The sequence below is a fragment of the Nansenia antarctica genome (genome assembly GCF_963989245.1).
Source record: "Nansenia antarctica genome assembly, chromosome: 2".
Lineage (NCBI taxonomy): Eukaryota > Metazoa > Chordata > Actinopteri > Argentiniformes > Microstomatidae > Nansenia > Nansenia antarctica.
In genome coordinates, this window is record NC_137675.1 from 79,722,582 (window position 1) to 79,742,004 (window position 19,423).

The following is a 19,423-nucleotide window of genomic DNA, read 5'->3' on the forward strand; positions in this document are numbered from 1 at the left end:
GAGGTAGAAATGGGAGGACAGGCTCATGGAAAGGACTGACGAATGGTACTAAACACATGCGTTTGACACCATTCCTCACTCCATTCCATGCATTTGCAATTAGCCTGTCCTACGATTCTGACCTCCACCAGCCTCCACTGTGTTCAGTAAAAGCACAGAATGGTAAAGAAACCCTTCTGAAACGGAGAGAGGATGACATATGAACTACTAGGCTCTGTTCCAATATCCACATTAGCATACTAGAATGAAGCAATATATATCGACCGTGTGTTCTCAGAAGTATGCTAGTGAGGACCCTGAGTACCAGGCTCGCTCCAGTAATGGGAATGTTTGTTTTCAGTTTCTGCGCATTCTCTCACGTGACCCGTGCTCTCTGGCGCTGCGTGTCTGTATTAAGCGTGACCTGTGTTGGTCTAACTAACAGAAACCATGGCGTGTGGTTATGTAAATAGGGTGCTCCCATGATGCTGGTTGCCTGACCAAAAACATGAGGAAAACAAATTCAGTCTTTTCCTAGGAGACTCTGAAAACACACAGAGGACTGTGGCAGGACACAACTCTAGAGAGTCAATGACCTAGATTGAGACAGATGAGATGTTTTTTTTAGTAAACTGGGTAGGCTACCTGAACTGCATTTTTAGACCAGTCTCTTTTGTAAAATACAGTTATCTCAATGGGAATAACTTGGATAAATGAAAGTTGAATTTAAAGAAGCATTGTAGTCGATGTTGTAGCAGTTTCTGCAGTGGTAAAACTGGTCAAACAACATAAACAATCTATAATGAGACAGTGTGTGCCAATGCATTATTGACATGTTTGTTATGTCCATGTTGTATGACTAGCCGGCTTTCCACAGCGGGGTTAACAGTATGTTGTGCATGCCAAGGCCAATTGCTTTTCCACAGTCACTTCAACAGGGTTTCCTCCAGGCCCCCCAGGTCCGTATGAGGCCACATGAGGCTAGGGGTGCGGTTAAGAGTGTGGGTGCTTCAGTTGGCAAGCATAATCCAAGTTAGCTACCTGTAACTACACAATCAAGTGGATTGGAATAGCGTTTTTTTACAACTACAATTGTCATAAAGTGCTTAAGTTACCAGAAACTGTTGGGAAACCGGAGAATTTGACGCGTTGATAGTGTCTCCATAGTTTGCCACCTTACAAACTGCAGGTAAACAAACTGGAGATCATACAGACTAGGGAGCCCAACTGTGGAAATTCTGAGACATTCTCAACATTATCCTCTGGGGGGTATTCCATCAACGTCGCTTAAGGAAAATCCTCCAGGCTTATTTTGAAAAATCCTGCAAGAGTTCTCAAAATAAGGCGGGGTATTTTGGGGGGTAAATCTCTCAAGATTTATCGAAAATAAGCCTGGATTTTCCTTTAGTGACGTTGATGGAATACCCCCCCCTGGTGATCATGTCATTATGTTTTGTGTACCCCAGCTTGAGCCAATCATAACACAAAACCAACATGCAACACCCCCATGGCCCCGCCCACTCACAACTCCCCACCAATGACACAAGAGACACAGACACACAACAACTACACACACAGAGCCAAAGAAGCATGGATGAACAATGAGTTGAGTCTAAACAATAATCATTTATTAAAGTGAAAAGGTCATTTTTATTCTTATATACCTGAGTTCAACACCACCTCCAGCTTTCCGCTCCATCATGATTGCATGTGTAAGTGTGCACCTGTAGACGTGACTCTGTCCCAAGCTCCAATACCTCCCTTCCCTGGCTCTATAGGTCGGATACACCTGTGGAGGGATACGCTACCTGGCTCTAGTTAGGTCTGATACACCTGTGGAGGGATACGCTACCTGGCTCTAGTTAGGTCTGATACACCTGTGGAGGGATACGCTACCTGGCTCTAGTTAGGTCTGATACACCTGTGGAGGGATACGCTACCTGGCTCTAGTTAGGTCTGATACACCTGTGGAGGGATACGCTACCTGGCTCTAGTTAGGTCTGATACACCTGTGGAGGGATACGCTACCTGGCTCTAGTTAGGTCTGATACACCTGTGGAGGGATACGCTACCTGGCTCTAGTTAGGTCAGACTCACCTGTGGAGGGATACGCTACCTGGCTCTAGTTAGGTCTGATATACCTGTGGAGGGATACGCTACCTGGCTCTAGTTAGGTCTGATACACCTGTGGAGGGACACATTACCTGTCTTAAATGAAATATAATGCGCTTTTCCAGTGGCACAAAGTGCTTATATTGTATGAGGGGAAACTCATGAGTACGTTCAGGGGAAGGAACCAACTGACTAATTTATTAATTTGTGTGAATTTCCCCCTTTAATGACTTTAGGAGCGGGCTAGATGACTAATGATAATGACATTGCTGTTCCTATAAAGATGAACAAAAGCACACTAACTTTTGACGTTATTGGGCTGGTTTCATGGACGCAGATTAAGACTAATCCTAGACTAAAAAGCTTCCTCAGTGGAGATTTTCCATTGCAAGTGTGATTTAATGCTGGACTAGTCTTAAGCCTTGTCTGCGATACCGGCACATGAAGTCATAAAGCTATAATTAAACCACAGATTAACTGCTCGTCTTGTTAAAGTTATTTCGGTCTTCTGCGGCTGAAATTGAATTAAAGAAAAGTGTGACAACTTCGTATCTCAAGGCGTTTCAGTCGTAGCTGTGTTGAAATGAGGGAAACAATTAGCCAGCCCACTAAACTCTAAGATTATGCACTTACAAAGCAGTAACCTACAGTGCTATGCACTGTACATTAACAGCAGGTAAAACATTACAGCGTAACTACGCTGGTATAAGAGCAAACTTGATATAAACTCACCAGATTGTGTGTACATATATATAGAGAGAGAGACATAGGAGGTATTGGAGAGCTTAAGAGTCTGAGACATCCACAGGTACACTACTTCAAAAACAAATGACACATGTAGCACACTAAAGGTTTGGGGGGGTTGGGTTAATATCAACTGCCAATGAAATCACATGTCACACAGACCAATCATAGAGCATGTTTACAAATCACCACCTCCAATTCTCACCAACACGGTATTGGGTGACGTTGCCCCTCGGTGCTGATTCAGATCCCGGCCACACCAAACTATACTATCCGTTCATTTACGGATTGAGCCAATGGTTTCTCTATCGGTGTCATTAATTAAGGGACAATAGAGATGACCAGAGGCTGTCCGTGTCCGTTTCATATGTTTTGGCAGTTTTTTTTACGGTCCCAAAAAGTTGGAAGGTGTTCAAACTTCCCGCCTGTCCGTTTAGCCAATTAGAAAGAGGTTTCGTTGCATTGTTCAGTTGCTAGGCTGTTTCAAAAGCCACCCTCGAATTCCACGGATCAAATCACAGTGATCTCTTCTTTTTCTGATAGTTTGGTGTGGCAACTTCACATGAATGCCACAAACACATCAAAACTCTATTTACTCCCTGACTCTGAGTCAGACCTGAGTAAGGGTGTTGTCACAGATTCTTTCATTGAAATATCAGGTTTTTTGTTTTTTTAACAGAAGACGCTGGTTCTCATGCTTTTGAGAAAGTAAAAAGGGAGACTGTGAATCTTGTCTATATGTATTTCTTGTCTTTATATTTCATATAAAGTGTCAAACATCGTCAAACCTCCTAGTCAGATTGCATAGACATCTCTCAGTGGCCAATTTCATATTTGGTAAAAAAGGATATACTGTAGGGCCGGTTTCTCAGATACAGTTCAATCCTGGTCCTAAACTAACATGCATCTTCAATGGAGATGTGCTATTGAACATGTTATTCAGTCAAGGGCAAGGCAACCAGTCTATAGCGTGATGGAGTAGTAGGTGAATCAGACTTTACTCTCTCTCCTACAGTATATTGTTTTTCATCGTGTCCGCTATCATGTCAATAAAGTTTGGTGTATTTGATTCAGGAATATCTCAAAGGATGAGTTGGCTCAATATAGGGGTTTAAGAGGAGAAATCTCCCAAATAGAGACTGTGGGTTAAGAATAGTTGTGAGCGTAAGTTTAACTACACAAGTACAATAGCTTTAAGCTTTGATTTGTCATCATTAATTACTTGTCTGTCAGACAATAAAACAATAAACAAGGTAAGTGAGCACAAGAACACCCATCACAATCTGCAGCTCAGCAACAGGCTGTGTGTGTGTGTGTGTGTGTGCGTATGTGAAGTGTGTATCATTAACACATGGGTCTGATTAGTGCTTTTAACCCAGATCTCAATCAGCTACATTCAATACTTAGCCACGATAACAACATGGCCGCCCAACACTATGAAGGAAAACCTTCACCAGTACAGTTCAGTTCCCACTGCAGAAAGGTTACCATTTCCAGCGCGCCTGGTTGTGGTTGCAAGTACATTTCAGGGTAATGCTTCAGCACTTTGTCCCATAAAGTCATGACCAATATCTTAACAAGAACCTATGCAATTAAACACATCTTTGAAATACATGTCCATCCCCTAATGTAGTAGTTAATGTACATTCTCTCTGGGGTCATGGTCTTGACCGCACCATGGGGGTACAGTAACCTATCCAGCATTGGAACTGCACAATATGTCACCTGGTGTCTTTCTGACATCCAATTGGAGGGAACGGTTGTCAGGGGAACACTGCATGATGCCTTGATACTGCGGGGAGCGGGGTAGACAGAGTGAACATGAAATATGCCCCCAGATACCATCAATATGGCCGCCATTGTTAATACACGCTTCCTGTCACACGTTTCCTGTCGACAAGGATCACGTGAAAACACTATCATCCATGCGTGATGTGAATGATGATGTCACCCCTTCATTGTTTCAACTGAGTTGTCTGAGGTATGAACTGTTGTTTAAATCTCTCCTATTTTTGGGGGTTTGTTTTTTTGTACATTTTTTTTCTGGTTTGTTTCTTTTTTTATATATATCAGTGATACTTTATCTTAAAAAAAAAAAAAAAAGAAGGTAATATTCCTGTTAAACATTAAGACAGATAGACGGCAGATCCATATCATGTAGGACGAAGTTGCCCCTCTAGGAACTGACCTAGATTCAGAAGTACCTGTAGATCCGTCTACAGATTAACAATAGCACCGACTGAGGTAAACTGAACCCTGGTCAGGTGTCTAGGGCAACTTCCACCTGGAGCGATGAATACAAAGCAGCTGTGATCAGAGTGAAGTTTCCATGACTACCTAGACTGCACCGATGGTCAGAAAGTGCTACAGCTGTTTTACACAGTAAAGCATCAGTCAAAAGCTCCAACAACACAGACATTAACTTACCAAATGAAATCAAATGCAAAACAATAAAACAATAATAATACAAAAAAACTAACAAAAAAAAAACAGCTCAACACATCCAAGTTGTGAATTAAGTTCCATGTTTTGTCTTTTTGTCCGACTCTCCGTCTCTGGGCTTTCAGTCCTTTCAACTCTTTTTTTTCAGAGTCTTTTTTTCATTTTTTTAAAGAGAAGAAAAACGTGTTTTTCGATCAGATCACGCTGCGTGTCAGACAAGCAGCATTTGAACCCCAACAAACATCCAACAAACATCCAACCAGTGCACATGTACACACTCACAACAACTCTTTTAAGTGCACAACAACATCTGTCGCTGAGTCTGGGACTTTTCTTTTACATTCCTTATAAGGACATGTTCTTTCACATTCCTTATAAGGATATATTCTTTTACATTCCTTATAAGGACATCTTCCTGTACCTGTGGGGTAATTCTTCCCACTCTACATCTTCTAAGTGCTTCATTGGGTTGGGGTAGGTTGGATGGTCAGAGCAAGGGCCTATCACATGCAGGTTGGGGAGAGTAAGAGGGAGGGGTTGAGAGGAGAGAAGAGGAGAGGTGGATAACGGTAGAGTGTGAGATTGTCATACGGAGGGGTAAGTAGGAGGTTACAGATGATGTCCCTGGGTTAGTAGAGTAGTAGAACTACTGGAAAATGTTTTTTGAGTTACATGCCCCTTTAAGGCTGTGCAGGCGTGGCGGGTGCCTTGTGAAGAGAATTATAGTTATAACATCTCTCTGTTGAGTTATAACACCTCTCTGTTGACTTATAACATCTCTGTTGAGTTATAACACCTCTCTGTTGAGTTATAACATCTCTGTTGAGTTATAACACCTCTCTGTTCAGTTATAACATCTCTATTGACTATAACTATTGCTTCATTCATGTGCTCCTGGAAAAAAAAGAAAACGTGGACATTTCTCAGAGAATCTTGAAAGCTCCGAAGTACTAAGTACTTACGGTGGTAGCTTCTAGAAGGCCCAGTTTAGTGTTTCCTTCTACTAGTGGTTTAGGTTATGATAATATGGCTTGGCAGAAGAGACAGTAGCTCTGTGCTATGCTGGTGCGTTTGATCAAGTCTGAAGGCAGTGTGCTCTGTGGTGCTGGTGCGGTTTGGTTCTGTTCTGAGAAGAGCATCGGCGGTCTAGGGACCTGACTGGCGGTGTGAGATATCTCTGGTGAGTTTAAAGAGGACCTCCCTGCTGTGACATAATATCTCTCGTGAGAGTGAACACCTGACGCCTGGAGGCCTACCTGCTGCGAGATATCTCTCGTTGGGTGGAGAACACCTGAAGACCTCCCTGCTTGTATCTAAAGCCACAGCCTGGTTCTAAGAGAGAGAGAGTGACTGCCTGGGCTTGAGTCTCCTGTACTAGACTACAGGTGTTAGCTCAACTAAAGCCAAGCCACCGGCCGTTCAGCAAGGCTTGTTCACAGTGTTGGCGAGAGTGAGTTGGTTACTGGGATGGGAGGGTGGGAGGGGGGGAGGGGAGGGGGAGGCGGTGTAGCGACAGAGGCAGGAGTTAGAACTGTTAGAACGGGGGGCAAGCGAGACAGAGACGTATGGAGGAGGATGTAGGTGGTGGTAGGCGCTGGGTGAAGTTGCCTCTGGTTGACACTGATCTCAGGTCAGTTCCGGGTGTTCCCCTGTAATGGTTGAGGTCAGGAGGTTGGGGAGGGTCAGCTGTTCCTAGGTCTGTGTCTAAGAGGTTCCTTCACGCTTTGAGGAGTTGTTCTGGAGCATGGGGGTGGGGTGGGGTGGGGCGGGGCAGAAGATGTGGTGGCGGTGGTGGTGGTGGGGATGGGGGGTCACTTTAGTGCAAAATAAAAACCTGCTGATCGATTTAGGGAGGGTGGTGATGGTGTGTGTGAGGGGGGGGGTGGCGTGGGGTTGACTGAGTACAAATGTAGAAGCTCAGAGCTGGGTGTAAGATTGGATGTGCGGGGAGGACAGTCAGTCAGTTGTCTGGAAGGCGTGGCGGCCCTCTGGAGCATCCATTTCCTCCCCCCGGAGGAAGGAGGGTTGTTTGTGTGAACGGTGCTGTGTTGAGTCTGTGAGCTGTGGCAGGGGGGTCTGGCATGGCTTGGCCCGGGTGTCAGAGTAGTCTCTACCTGCCACAGCCAATAACCATCCACAGGGTCAATACTGTTGGACTGGGTTAGAGTTAAAGTCTTCCTCCTCTTCATCATCATCATCATCATCATCACAACAACAACAACAGCAACAACAACAGCAACAGCAACAACAACAACAACGACGACGACAACGACAACGACAACATCGCTTTGGCCTGGCCCTGGGAGCCAACATGGCTTCCTATAAGTGCTCTCTGTCTTGTCTTTTTTTTTTTTTTTTTTTTAAAGAAAGTCTCTTTTGTGTGGTTTTCACATATCATCAGCCACAACTCCCAGCCAAAGCTGGAGGTTTTCAATCCACCTGGTGGTTCTGCTGTGTTGAATAAGAAGGGGGAATCCAGGAGAGCTCTTGGTCCCGAGTGATACAAATACTTACTGAACTTAAAAAAAAAAAACGATAATAAAAGTAGAGAACTAAAAACGACTGCTTATGTTGTTTCGTGGCCTCTCTCGTAATCAGAGGGGAATACCAGACCTATACTGTATGGTGGAGCAGAGGACCACTGAGGTCCACATTGGCAATTGGTTTGTTCAGGGGTGTGTGTGTGTGTGTGTGTGTGTGTGTGAGGGTGTTATGAAAGTGTGTAAGAGGTGTGTGTTTACTCACGCATATGTCAGTATGTTAATATACTGTACGTACACTGTGTGTGTGTATGTGTGTGTGTGTGTGTGTGTATTTTGCACTCATAGGGGCAGCTGCACTGAGATGAGAGGTGAGGTAGAATCTGTCAGTATTGAGAAGGGACTTGAACACACAGCCTACTACGGCGAGGCCAGCGACGAGGTAAGGGACAACCCCCCCCCCCTGCCCACCCTCGACCAGTCACGTGCCACAAGGGGCGGGAGTTTTGTGTGACGGGCAGGGGCAGGGCACCATAGATGAGACACACAACCAGGAAGTGCAGTGCAGCCCAAACAGGAGATGTAGTGGAGGTTTAGGGTGGGGGGGGGAGGGGACACACACAACAGACTAGGTGAACACCAACTGTTATATTATGAGGTAAAGGAACAGCAAACACATTGTGTGTGTGTGTGTGTGTGTGTGTGTGTGTGTGTGGGTGTCTTCATTGAGAGAGAGAGGTATGTAAGAGGAGAGAGGTATACTGTATGTGTTCAGGTAGACAGGTGTATTGATGTATACAGGTTAGAGAGGGTATACCGTAAGTACTGCAGGAAGCAGGTGGACGAGTCTATGGAAGTAAACCAGTAGGTAAAAACAGAGGTATGAGAGTCTACAGGTAGAACACTCCAGGGCTACATTGAGGGATAAACAAGGTGTGTATGTTTTGTAGGTAGACATACACACACACAAGGACATACAGTTTGTATATGCGCAAGGCGTGCGTACTGACTGTATTCACACGCATTGACGTATACATGGCGATGCACGTAGCTAGACACGCATCGTAGAGAGGTATATGGGAGGGAGGTGTGTGTGTGTGTGTGTGTGTGTGTGTGCGTGTGTTCATGTAGGTATATTTATATGTATATACAGTAAGAGGTATATGGGAGGGAGGTCTGTACGTAGGGAGGTAGGTTCACAGGTTTGGGCTGCACAACTGGGTGGAGAAGTCAGAGAGAGGTGTGTGTGTGGGGGGGGGGGGGGAGGGGGGGGGGGGGGGCTGGGCAGGTGTGACACAGTTGGTACGGTCCCAGTAGGGGAGGCAGCTGAGGAGGGGCCCGAGAGAGAGAGGGTCAAGCCCCAGACGTGAGATTGTTTGTGGGGATAGGAGAACTATCCACCCTCCTCGGGTGTAGGGGTTGGCTCACACCAGCCAAATCAGTCTGTGTATGTGTTTGTCTATGATTGTGATTGTCTTTGTGTGTGTGTGTGTGTGTGTGTGTGTGTGTGTGTGTGTGTGTGTGAGGTGTGTGTGTGTGTATAACCATCTGCCTCCACCATGACTGCGACCAGCCCTCGTTTGGCTGTAAGCCCCCCCCAGGTGTTTTTTTTTAGAACAGGTACACAACACAGCGCTACAGGCTGCTTGCTAGCACCACTGTCAGACAGGAGGGGGCGCTGCTCTCGCACCCCTGGGACCCCCCCTCACAGGGGGGGCCGTGGCTGGCGGGAGGGGAGGGCACAGAAACAGATCAAAAACGACAACGTAAAAAAAAAAAAAAGAACGAAAAAAAGAAGCCCGGTGACTTCTCTCTCTGAGTGTCTCGTCTCACGGTCGATTTTTCGCTTCTCCCGCTGCTGGAGGTGCTGCTGGAGGTGCTGGTGGTGGTGGAGGTGCTGGTGGTGGTGGTGGAGGTGGCGGTTAAAAAAAAAAAAATAGTAGAACCAGGCTGAATCCCTGCTCTCCTTTATTCTTTCCTTTTCATCTTCTCCTCCTCCTCTGACCCCCGCCCCCCACTCCCTCCCCTCCCCCCCAGCCCCATCTCTCTCTCTCTCTCTCTCTTATCCCACACCACAACCACTTCCGGGTCATAGGTTTAAAAAAAAAAGGGAAAAAAAAGAAATCACACTTCCTGGTCCTCAAACACCTCCAGGAAGAGCGGAGGGAAGAGTTCGTTGGGACACTCCACCTTCATGTGGAGGAAGCGTGAAGCGTGGCAGGCGCCGATCATGCGCAGGTCCGTCACCTTCATCAGCAGCTTGGGCCAGAAGTGGGGAATGTTGTGCTTGCGGTGGTTGATGTAGTGTTCGAACGCCAGCAGGTAGGTCTCCTGGCACTTCTCGATCTTCTCCACGCTCGTCAGGCCAGAGCGGTCTGTGGGGGGGGGGGGGGGGGGGGTACAATGGGGGGTTTAAGGGGTACAATAGCACAGTGGTGATCCTAGACACAGCTTACAGTTTACAGACATCCATTCATAACAAGGGGAGGCTGGTGGAGGTAGAAATCACCTTGTGAACTCAATGGATATCTTTCCTCATTCAGTTGCATTCATGCATTTACAATGAGCCCGTCCTCCGATTTCTACCTCCACCAGCCTCCCCTGATTCATAACCTTGAATACAGAAGCGACACTTATTAAGTGTCATTATTAACTTAATTGAGTTATTTATTATTATCATTACTATTGCTAAGATCAAGTCATCACTGTTTTTGTAAACCTTTGTAAAGCATTTCTTCCGAATATTGCTCTGTATTCAATCTTTTCTTTTCACCACGTCCCGTCCTCTCACATAACATTGGTACATTTAGCGAGCTGTTCAGTTCTACAGATAAGCCAAACCCCCAGAGGGTTGCCTAGGTGACGGTATTTTAGGTGTTCGTGTCTGAGGTGAACTGGTCGGTTGAGGTAAGGGAGATTACCGGTGAGATAGCGGAGTAATCTCCTTCATAAGACCATTACTGTAAGGTGATTGGTTGGTTGGTTTACAGTTACAAAACCATGACAGTAAAATGTGTGGTTAACAGTTACTGTAGTCTCCATTACTGTGAGGTGATTGGTTACCCTCTATTACTGTGAGGTGACTGGTTAACAGTTATGCAACATTACTATGAGGTGATTGGTTAGCAGTTAGACACCATTCCCGTAAGCTGATTGGTTAACAGTAACACTCCATTACTGTGATGTGTGAATAAAGTGGTAATAAACCTCTCATATCTCTGTCTAATACAGCTCTGTAATCTGCTCTTAGAGTGTTAATGATCCTGACATCACACAGCTATTACCTCTGGTCCTACAGCAGGCCTATGGCTGTTCATAAGAGGTCATAACCTCACCTGAGCTCATGAGCAGCACGGCCTGCAGCAGAGCCACTTCCGAGTCGTCCAGGTTGAACTGCGCCAGGCTCTTGCCCAAATCAAAGATGGCGTCCGACACCACGCCGAGGCCGCCGTTCTTCAGCTGCTCGCGCTTCACTGCCATCTCGCCGCTCAGCGTCAGCGTCTCGCTCTCGGGGTCGTAGCGCACGGCGGCGCGCAGCGACATGATCTCCATACAGCAGCCCTTCAGCAGGATGATCTGGTCCTCACAAGGCAGCTGGGACACACAGAGGAAACATATAGAAACACATGGACCGTATTAACACTAGAACGGGGGTCAAATGACTACAGTCTTTACAATGGGAAGCTGCTATTTGACCACTAGTTGGCCGCTTGTAAATTAGCCTGCTTCCTACACAGAAAAACGGCAAAATAGATTTTGAAAATGTAAGGATACTGGGTGGTAGAACGCACATATCTAGGAAAAGTCATGAAAGGAGGGTCCTGAAATTTGATCGAGTGCAAAGATATACATTTTGTCTTTACTCACAGTAAAATGACCCCTCAAATGACTGTTCTGGCTGTTCTAGTGTTAAACATATACATACAGTACCAGTCAAAAGTTTGGACACACCTTTTTGTCCAAACCTTTTACTGGTACTGTATATATGTGACGGTATATAAGTCAAGTTGGCAACCAATCCAAATGTTCAGACTTCTATTCAGAAAAATGTAACTCGACGAAAACTAGCGAGTGTATTATTGATTTTCAACAACGTTTCAGTGAAACAATGTATTTTGAATCAATGCTCTTTTAAAAAACCACCCATGTTAAAACGTTGTTGAAAATCAATGACACACTCGTTAGTCAAGCCAAAATATTGCAATGCAATGGGGTGAGTTACATTTTTCAGAATAAAAATCGGAACATTTGGATCGGTTGCTGACTTGTTCCCCCTTTCACCAGCTGCCGTCACATATGTGTTTATATATGTTATGTAGAGTATTGTATATGGTTTAGATTCTGTGATGACCCTGCTACAGGTTATATAATTGTTGATTCACAAAATTAATTTCATCTATAACACACTTTATCATTCATTCAGCCTACTCTACAATGACTCATCACACGCACGCACATGCACACGCACATGCAGGCACGCGCACGCACGCACGCACGCACACACACACACACACACACACACACACACACACACACACACACACACACAGCCCTCCCACCCATTAGAGCACAGCAGCAGCGTGTGTGTGTATGTGTGTGTGTGTGTGTGTGTGTGTGTGTGTGTGTGTGTGTGTGTGTGTGTGATGAGTCATTGTAGAGTAGGCAGCTGAGAATGAGTCCGTGGAATTACAAATGACATGTACCACAATAAACAGAGAAACTGGGACACACACACACACACGCTCACACACACACGCACACGCACGCACACACACACACACACGCACACACACACACACACACACACACACACACACACACACACACACACACACACTCACACTCACACACTCACACAGACACAGACACACAGACACACAGACACACAGACACACAGACACACAGACACACAGACACACAGACACACACACACACACACACACACACACACACACACAGACACATGTCCGCAGCCCAAACACCCACCTCTGAGAACATGGGCAGTTTTTTGGCAAAGTCGACGACGCGCGTGATGGCGGGGGTGATGATCTTGGTGAACTCGCTGAAGGCCTCCAGGTCCACCTTGTCTCCGTCTGGGGTGTGGGCCACGGGGGACGAGCCGATGTCCTCCGGCTGGGGGAGAGGGGGTGGGGTGGAGGGGGGAGGGAGATTGAAATGTCATCAAACATGTGTGCATTCCATGCATTACAATGAGCCCGTCCTCCGATTTCTACCTCAACCAGCCTCCCCTGATGGACAAATGAGGGATGACTGTTGTCTCTGCAGACTGACCTATCCTAGTCACTGTGCTCCTAAACCAGGACTGACCTACCAGACGCCTTAGAATTGGACACTGGGGGGGGCGCTTAGGTGGCGTAGCGGGTTAAGCGTTGACCATGTAACCGCAGGGTCCCCGGTCCGATTCCGGGCCGGGGACATATCCTGCATGTCATCCCTCCTCTCTCTCTCACCCATCCTTCCTGTCTAAATCTCTACTATATCTGTCATAAAAATATGAGTGGGACTGCCCCACTCAGAAAAAATAACTTGAATTGGACACTGGTACCCGGAGGTAACGTCAGGTGACCTTTTAGTGAAGGACCTGTTTAGGGAGGTCTGTATGTGTGGTTAGTAGTATATTCATGTCAACTGTTCAGTTGTAGTATAGTAGTATATTCATGTCAACTGTAGTATAGTAGGATATTCATGTCAACTGTTCAGTTGTAGGATAGTAGGATATTCATGTCAACAACACTATTCTATTGTCTGTAACTGGTTCTTGTACTGTATATACATTTTTATTTTATTTTATTTGTACTCTTTTTTGTACTTGTATGTACCGGTATATACATCCGGACCCTGCTGTAAGGGAGACTCTGGTCTCAGACAGATTCCTGTGAATAAATAAAGCTCAGATATATTAAAAAGGAAAAAACATTAATTGTTTATAGAAAACCACTGTGCAGTTGTCCATGAGCGAGAGGGAAAATGGCTGACATGGCTGACTCTTAAAATGGTGTCAAGACCTATTTCTCTGAACCACATGACATGAGTTAACAATTTATGACCCTTGAGGCGTGAAATATTGATAATGTTATGATTATGCAACATCCAACATGTATTTCTGTTAGTTTGATAGTGGTCAGAGAGCCTTAGTGCCGACTGTAGAGGCTTGCTGTCCGGGACACAGATTGAACCTAGTGCTAATGCACTATTACTGGAAATGATTGCTGCTATATACACTTGACATTCTATTACTGTTGTTATCATTGCAGTCATTTCTGCTGCTACTTATTACACTACACCCTTATGCACTATTACTGTCACTGTTTTAGTATTACTATATTAGATGTTATTGTTGATTGTTGTTGACTGTTGTTGATCGAGGAGCAAGATGCCAAAGTATTTCACTACAGTATATCAAATACGGCTGTGGGTGATGTATGTGACAAATTTGTTTTGATTTAATGTGATTTGTTTTGATTTGATTTGATTTGATTTGATTTGATTGGATAATGACAGCCTAAACAGCCTCTAGAGAGAATATTTTCCATTCGACGTGTGATTTAGTCCAGGGCTAAATTTAAAGGGAGGGTCTGGGATATGACGTCACACCCTTGAAAACAAAAGCAGCCGTTATTGGAGATACTGTAGTGAACAAGAGTGAATGACAGCAGCCACTTGGCCCCTGGCCTGAGCATAGATTAGTTTTCTTGCTATGACTGATGGATAGATGGTTCATTTACCAATTTACAAATGTATTTGGTAAATGGTAAATGGACTGCACTTAGATAGCGATTTATTCCAATGCAATACTTTGGAAGGCCTTTACAACGGCCTCTCATTCACCCACACACATACATTCACACACCAATGGCGGCAAGCTACCATGCAAGGCGCCGGCGCGCTCATTGGGAGCAATTTGGGGTTCGGTGTCTTGCCCAAGGACACCTTGACATGTGGACAGGAGGAGCCGGGGATCGAACCGCAGACCTTGCGATCATTAGACGCTGGCTCTACCTCCTGAGCCACAATCGCCCCATATTTGTTGTAACTCACTTTGGATAAAGGCGTCTGCTAAATGCCAAAAATGTAAATGTAAATGTAAATGCTTGGATGAGAACCAAATATGTTTGAACCTGGTGTTCCACCTAATGGTAAATGGTAAATGGACTGACTTATATAGCGCCTTTATCCAAATCGCTTTACAACGGCCTCTCATTCACCCATTCACACACACATTCACACACCAATGGCGGCAAGCTACCATGCAAAGCGCTGGCCCGCTCATTGGGAGCAATTTGGGGTTCAGTGTCTTGCCCAAGGACACCTCGACATGTGGCCAGCCGGGGCTCGAACCGCCGATCTGCCGACCATGCAATCATTAGACGGCAGTTCTACCCCTGAGCCACAGCCGCCCCACCTGAGATGCACAGAGCTGCACATCAAAACTTTTGATTCATGGGATCTATCTCAACACGCTCTGTTCCCTGGTCTGTTACGTCTCCGGCAGAGACACCCTGCTTGCTCTGCTACAACGTCATAGCCCAGAGTTAATCTGTATCATACTGGGCCAGTTCCATCCATCTTCAATGGAGATTTTACATTGAAAGTGTGATTTACTCCATGACTTAAGACTTAAGCCTTGTCTGTGAAACCTGCCCATTACATGACTGAATCTGTGTTCTAAAGCCCACAGTACTATAGAGTACCAAGCCACAAAGAACACTTGGGGCCAGAATGTTGCTTCATTTCTGTGTAGTTTGGCTAATGTGGATTTGGAACACACAAGGATCTATTTTCAGCCGGTGCGAAACGGGCAAAAGTCCAAAGGCACTCGTACTGGAAATTTGCGTGGGCGGTAAACACGTGAAATGACCACAGCGCTGTGGGGCGCTGTCTCACCTGCGCTCACTGCCACCGGCGGTGCCAAGACTGTTTTTTTTAATGCCGTTAAAATCTAGCTCACACTCTCTCTTGTTGAGATGTGATGTTGTTGTTGGTTGTGATGCCGTTCCAACTTGGAGCTCTGATCACAGCCCAATCAAAAGGAGGGCAGAGGGAGTGTCATGGGAGCAAAGGGATTAGGAGGCCTGTGATTGGACGGCCTGTGTGAACAGGATGCCAATGCTACTGCTGTGCCGTCTCCTGCCAAACATGGCACCACGAGTGTGTGTGTGTGTGTGTGTGTGTGTGTGTGTGTGTGTGCATGTTTGCGTGCGTACGTGTGTGTGTGTGTGTGTGTGTGAGAGAGAAACAGAGTCCATAGCCATGTGTACTTTACTGTGTGTCTGTCCCTTCTGCACGTGCTCAGGTCCATGTGCAAGCTGAACTTTATCTCTAGTTTTTCCCCAAACATTGCAGCTCCCTCAAAACAGCCCCCCCCCCATGCTGCTCCCCGTTGCCTAGCAACAGCTGTTTGACCTCCGCAACTAGGCAACCATCGCCATGGAGGCACGTGTGTCTGCAGGAACTCTCAAAGAGTGTGAGCTTGAACAAGGGTGTTGCTAAGGCAACACGGCAGGTTCGTTAAAAGGCAGTTTTTAGAATTCCTGACTGGAATTCCTATTTCTGACTTCAGCTGTACTTTAGTGGGGATTTTTTTAAAATTTGAGATCAAGTTCACCAGCTGTGTGATACCCCATAAGCGGCTAGTGAGTTTGCAATAATGAGGCTGATTTATAGAATTGAGCACGTTAGGCTTTTTGTAAACGTATCATTTTGTGTCTTTTTTTTGTGTCAAATTATAGCTTTTTATACACAAGTCTGGTGGTGCAGAGACAACCTGGTCCGACAACCGGGGTCCATAACATAGGTTACCAAGGTTAGCAGCATTAGCCTAGCATGGCCTCTCATTTACATTCAGGGCTGCCAAGTCTCACGCAATCACCGTGAGACTCACGCATTTCAACCAGTTCTCACGCTGCATCTCTATTTCTCACGGCGAGAAATAACACTTTTTTTTTTTTTTACGGGACTTTTATTTTTGAAATTCCTTGAAAGAAAGCTACCGGACATGAGTTTCGTGGCATCTTTCTGCACTCGCGTTAACTTGAGTCTGCAATCGAAGCGGCAGGCGAGCGCTGATGGAAGAACCTGTGTTCACACGAGCTGCAAGAACGTAGCAAGCAGGGTTGCCAGATTGGGCTACTTTTGGTCACACTGGACGGGTGGATTCGGCAGCTTTTAGACCGGTTGGGCTGGACATTGTCAATTCCATCTGGCAACCGTGGTAGCAAAATATGTGCATACATTACAACATTGTATCTGGTAGCCTACTGGACTGGGTTGCACCAATATGGCGTAAGTCATTTAGTTGTTACTAGCTAGTTTCAAACTAGTTGTTTACTAATTTCGGTTGCACCACGCCAATCTTTTGCCAATCTTAGCTAGTAAATACTCAGTTTTGGTAACTGTTTTTTGTTTCTCTACTGTAACATAACCAGGTACATTAATAATAATAATTATTAATAATTACAATTTACAATACAAATACAACAATTGGGGGTCCCTCCAAAAAAATGTGGGCGCGCTGTGCGCGCACAAAATCACCCACCAAGCCCTCATTCTGACCCAGGAAAAACCCTGGTATGTACTGTATAACATGATGTCTAAAAAAGACATTGTTTTCTGTTTCCTGCTATACTGAAGAAGACCTCACGGTCGAAACGTCTATTTTTACTTGCTGCTTGCTAAATAAAAATTGGAGCAACGAAAAGTGAGTGTGGGCTACCTTGTTTTGTACTGTATAACATGATAGCCATCTATGAGCAATGCACTGTATATAAGATGATGACCACGGGTCTTTCTGCTGCTGACCAAGGGGCTGAGTCCTGTTGATGGGGCCCATTTTTCTTTCAGAGTCTGTAGGCTACTGTATTTCATTCATTCATTCATTCATTATTAAGATTTCATAAATATGATATATTGTCTGAATTTTTTTCTTGTTTTATAAAATGTTATTATTTATTATTTTCATTTATTGTGCTGGTTTATTATGAACAACATGTAAAATTGCAGGAAACTAGCACAAATAATTGGGTGGGAGAGAGGGGCCGCCGCTGCCAAAACGTGCACAGTTTTGGGTCGCTCCACCGCCAAAAAATCTCACTCCAAACTTTTGGTGAAACTTGGCAGCCCTGTTTACATTACATTTTTCTCATTTAGCAGACGCCTTTATCCAAAGCGTCTTACAATAAATACTTTTGTCTAAGTAAGTGAATCATCAGCACATCACACATCAGCCTAGCATGGCCTCTTACCAGGACCAGGGTTAGCAACATTAGCCTAGCCTAGCACGGCCTCTCACCAGGACCAGGGCTAGCAACATTAGCCTAGCCTAGCACGGCCTCTCACCAGCACCAGGGTTAGCAACATTAGCCTAGCCTAGCACGGCCTCTCACCAGCACGAGGGTTAGCAACATTAGCCTAGCCTAGCATGGCCTCTCACCAGGACCAGGGTTAGCAACATTACCCTAGCATCGCTCTCCTTACCAGGAACTTGCGTTTCTGTTTCCAGCTCTCGCCCTGTGCGTTGGTGTGGCGGTGGGCCTCCGTCACCATGTGGATCAGCTCCCACTCTGAGCTGTCGGGCTCTGGACGGGTCTGCAGCGTCTTCACGATCTCCTCCTTCTTCCTCTTCTCCCGGTTCTCCTCGATCAGACGTCGCTTGGCCACACGCTTAGAGTCATCCAGCACCACTGAAGACCCAGAGAGGATATTAAAGAGTTGGGAAATCATTTCCAGAACATATAGTGTGTGTGTGTGTGTGTGTGTGTGTATGTGTGTGTGTGTGTGTGTGTATATGTGTGTATGTGCTCCATATCACTCACAGTCCATGGCCATGCCCACAGAGATGCACTTCTTGAAGCGACACAGCTGGCACTGGTTGCGGGTGATCTTGTCGATGATGCAGCAGCCATCGTACTTACAGGAGTAGGCCGGGTGGAGGTTCTTCTGTATGGTCCGCCGGAAGAAACCCTGCAGGGAGGAGGAGGAGAGAGAGAGAGAGAGAGAGAGAGAGAGAGAGAGAGAGAGGGAGGGAGAGACAGGAGGAGAGAGAGAGAGAGAGAGAGACAGAGAGAGAGAGAGAGAGAGACAGACAGACAGGAGGAGAGACAGACAGACAGACAGGAGGAGAGGGAGAGAGAGACAGACAGGAGGAGAGAGAGAGAGAGCGTGTCAACAACAAGACAATAAAAGCACATAACGCACAATGGAAAATACCTTTTTTCTTTTGAATGTGACAATGTGTATTGTAGTTTCCATCCTGTATGAGTGGTCTGATACAACAATTGTCCAATTAAAATCTAACAATTAATTCATGTTCCTTCCATCCAGTGGCCGCCTCACCTTGCATCCCTCACAGGTGATGCAGCGGTAGTGGTAGCCTGTGGCCTTGTCCCCACACACCACACAGGGCTCGTCCTTCTCCAGGTAACTAGGGATGTAACCAGGGACAGCCAGGCTCAGTGCTGTGGGGACAGGACAGGGGGGACAGTGTTAGTACAAGTGTGTACTAGTGTGTGTGTGTGTGTGTGTGGTTGTGTTATGCACACGCGCACGCACACACACACACACACACGCACACACACACACACACACACGCACGCACGCACGCACGCACGCACGCACGCACACACACACACACACACACACACACGCAC

At 45.9% G+C, this 19,423-nt stretch overlaps 1 protein-coding gene across 3 annotated transcripts in view; it reads right to left on the minus strand.

Moving 5' to 3' along the window:
- Window positions 1-9,881: 9,881 nt before the first annotated feature.
- LOC308149649 (thyroid hormone receptor alpha) overlaps window positions 9,882-19,423 on the minus strand; it is a gene marked incomplete at both ends in the record, with an annotated part of 18,605 nt that continues 9,063 nt past the window's right edge. For 2 of the 3 annotated variants that reach the window (XM_080522538.1, XM_080522536.1), the window contains 6 exons: window positions 9,882-10,132; window positions 11,093-11,351; window positions 12,744-12,890; window positions 18,252-18,457; window positions 18,590-18,737; window positions 19,110-19,231. In XM_080522538.1, coding sequence (XP_080378664.1) covers window positions 9,882-10,132; window positions 11,093-11,351; window positions 12,744-12,890; window positions 18,252-18,457; window positions 18,590-18,737; window positions 19,110-19,231 — 1,133 coding nt within the window. The remainder of the gene's footprint in view (window positions 10,133-11,092; window positions 11,352-12,743; window positions 12,891-18,251; window positions 18,458-18,589; window positions 18,738-19,109; window positions 19,232-19,423) is intronic. The other variant, XM_080522537.1, reaches the window with a different exon arrangement.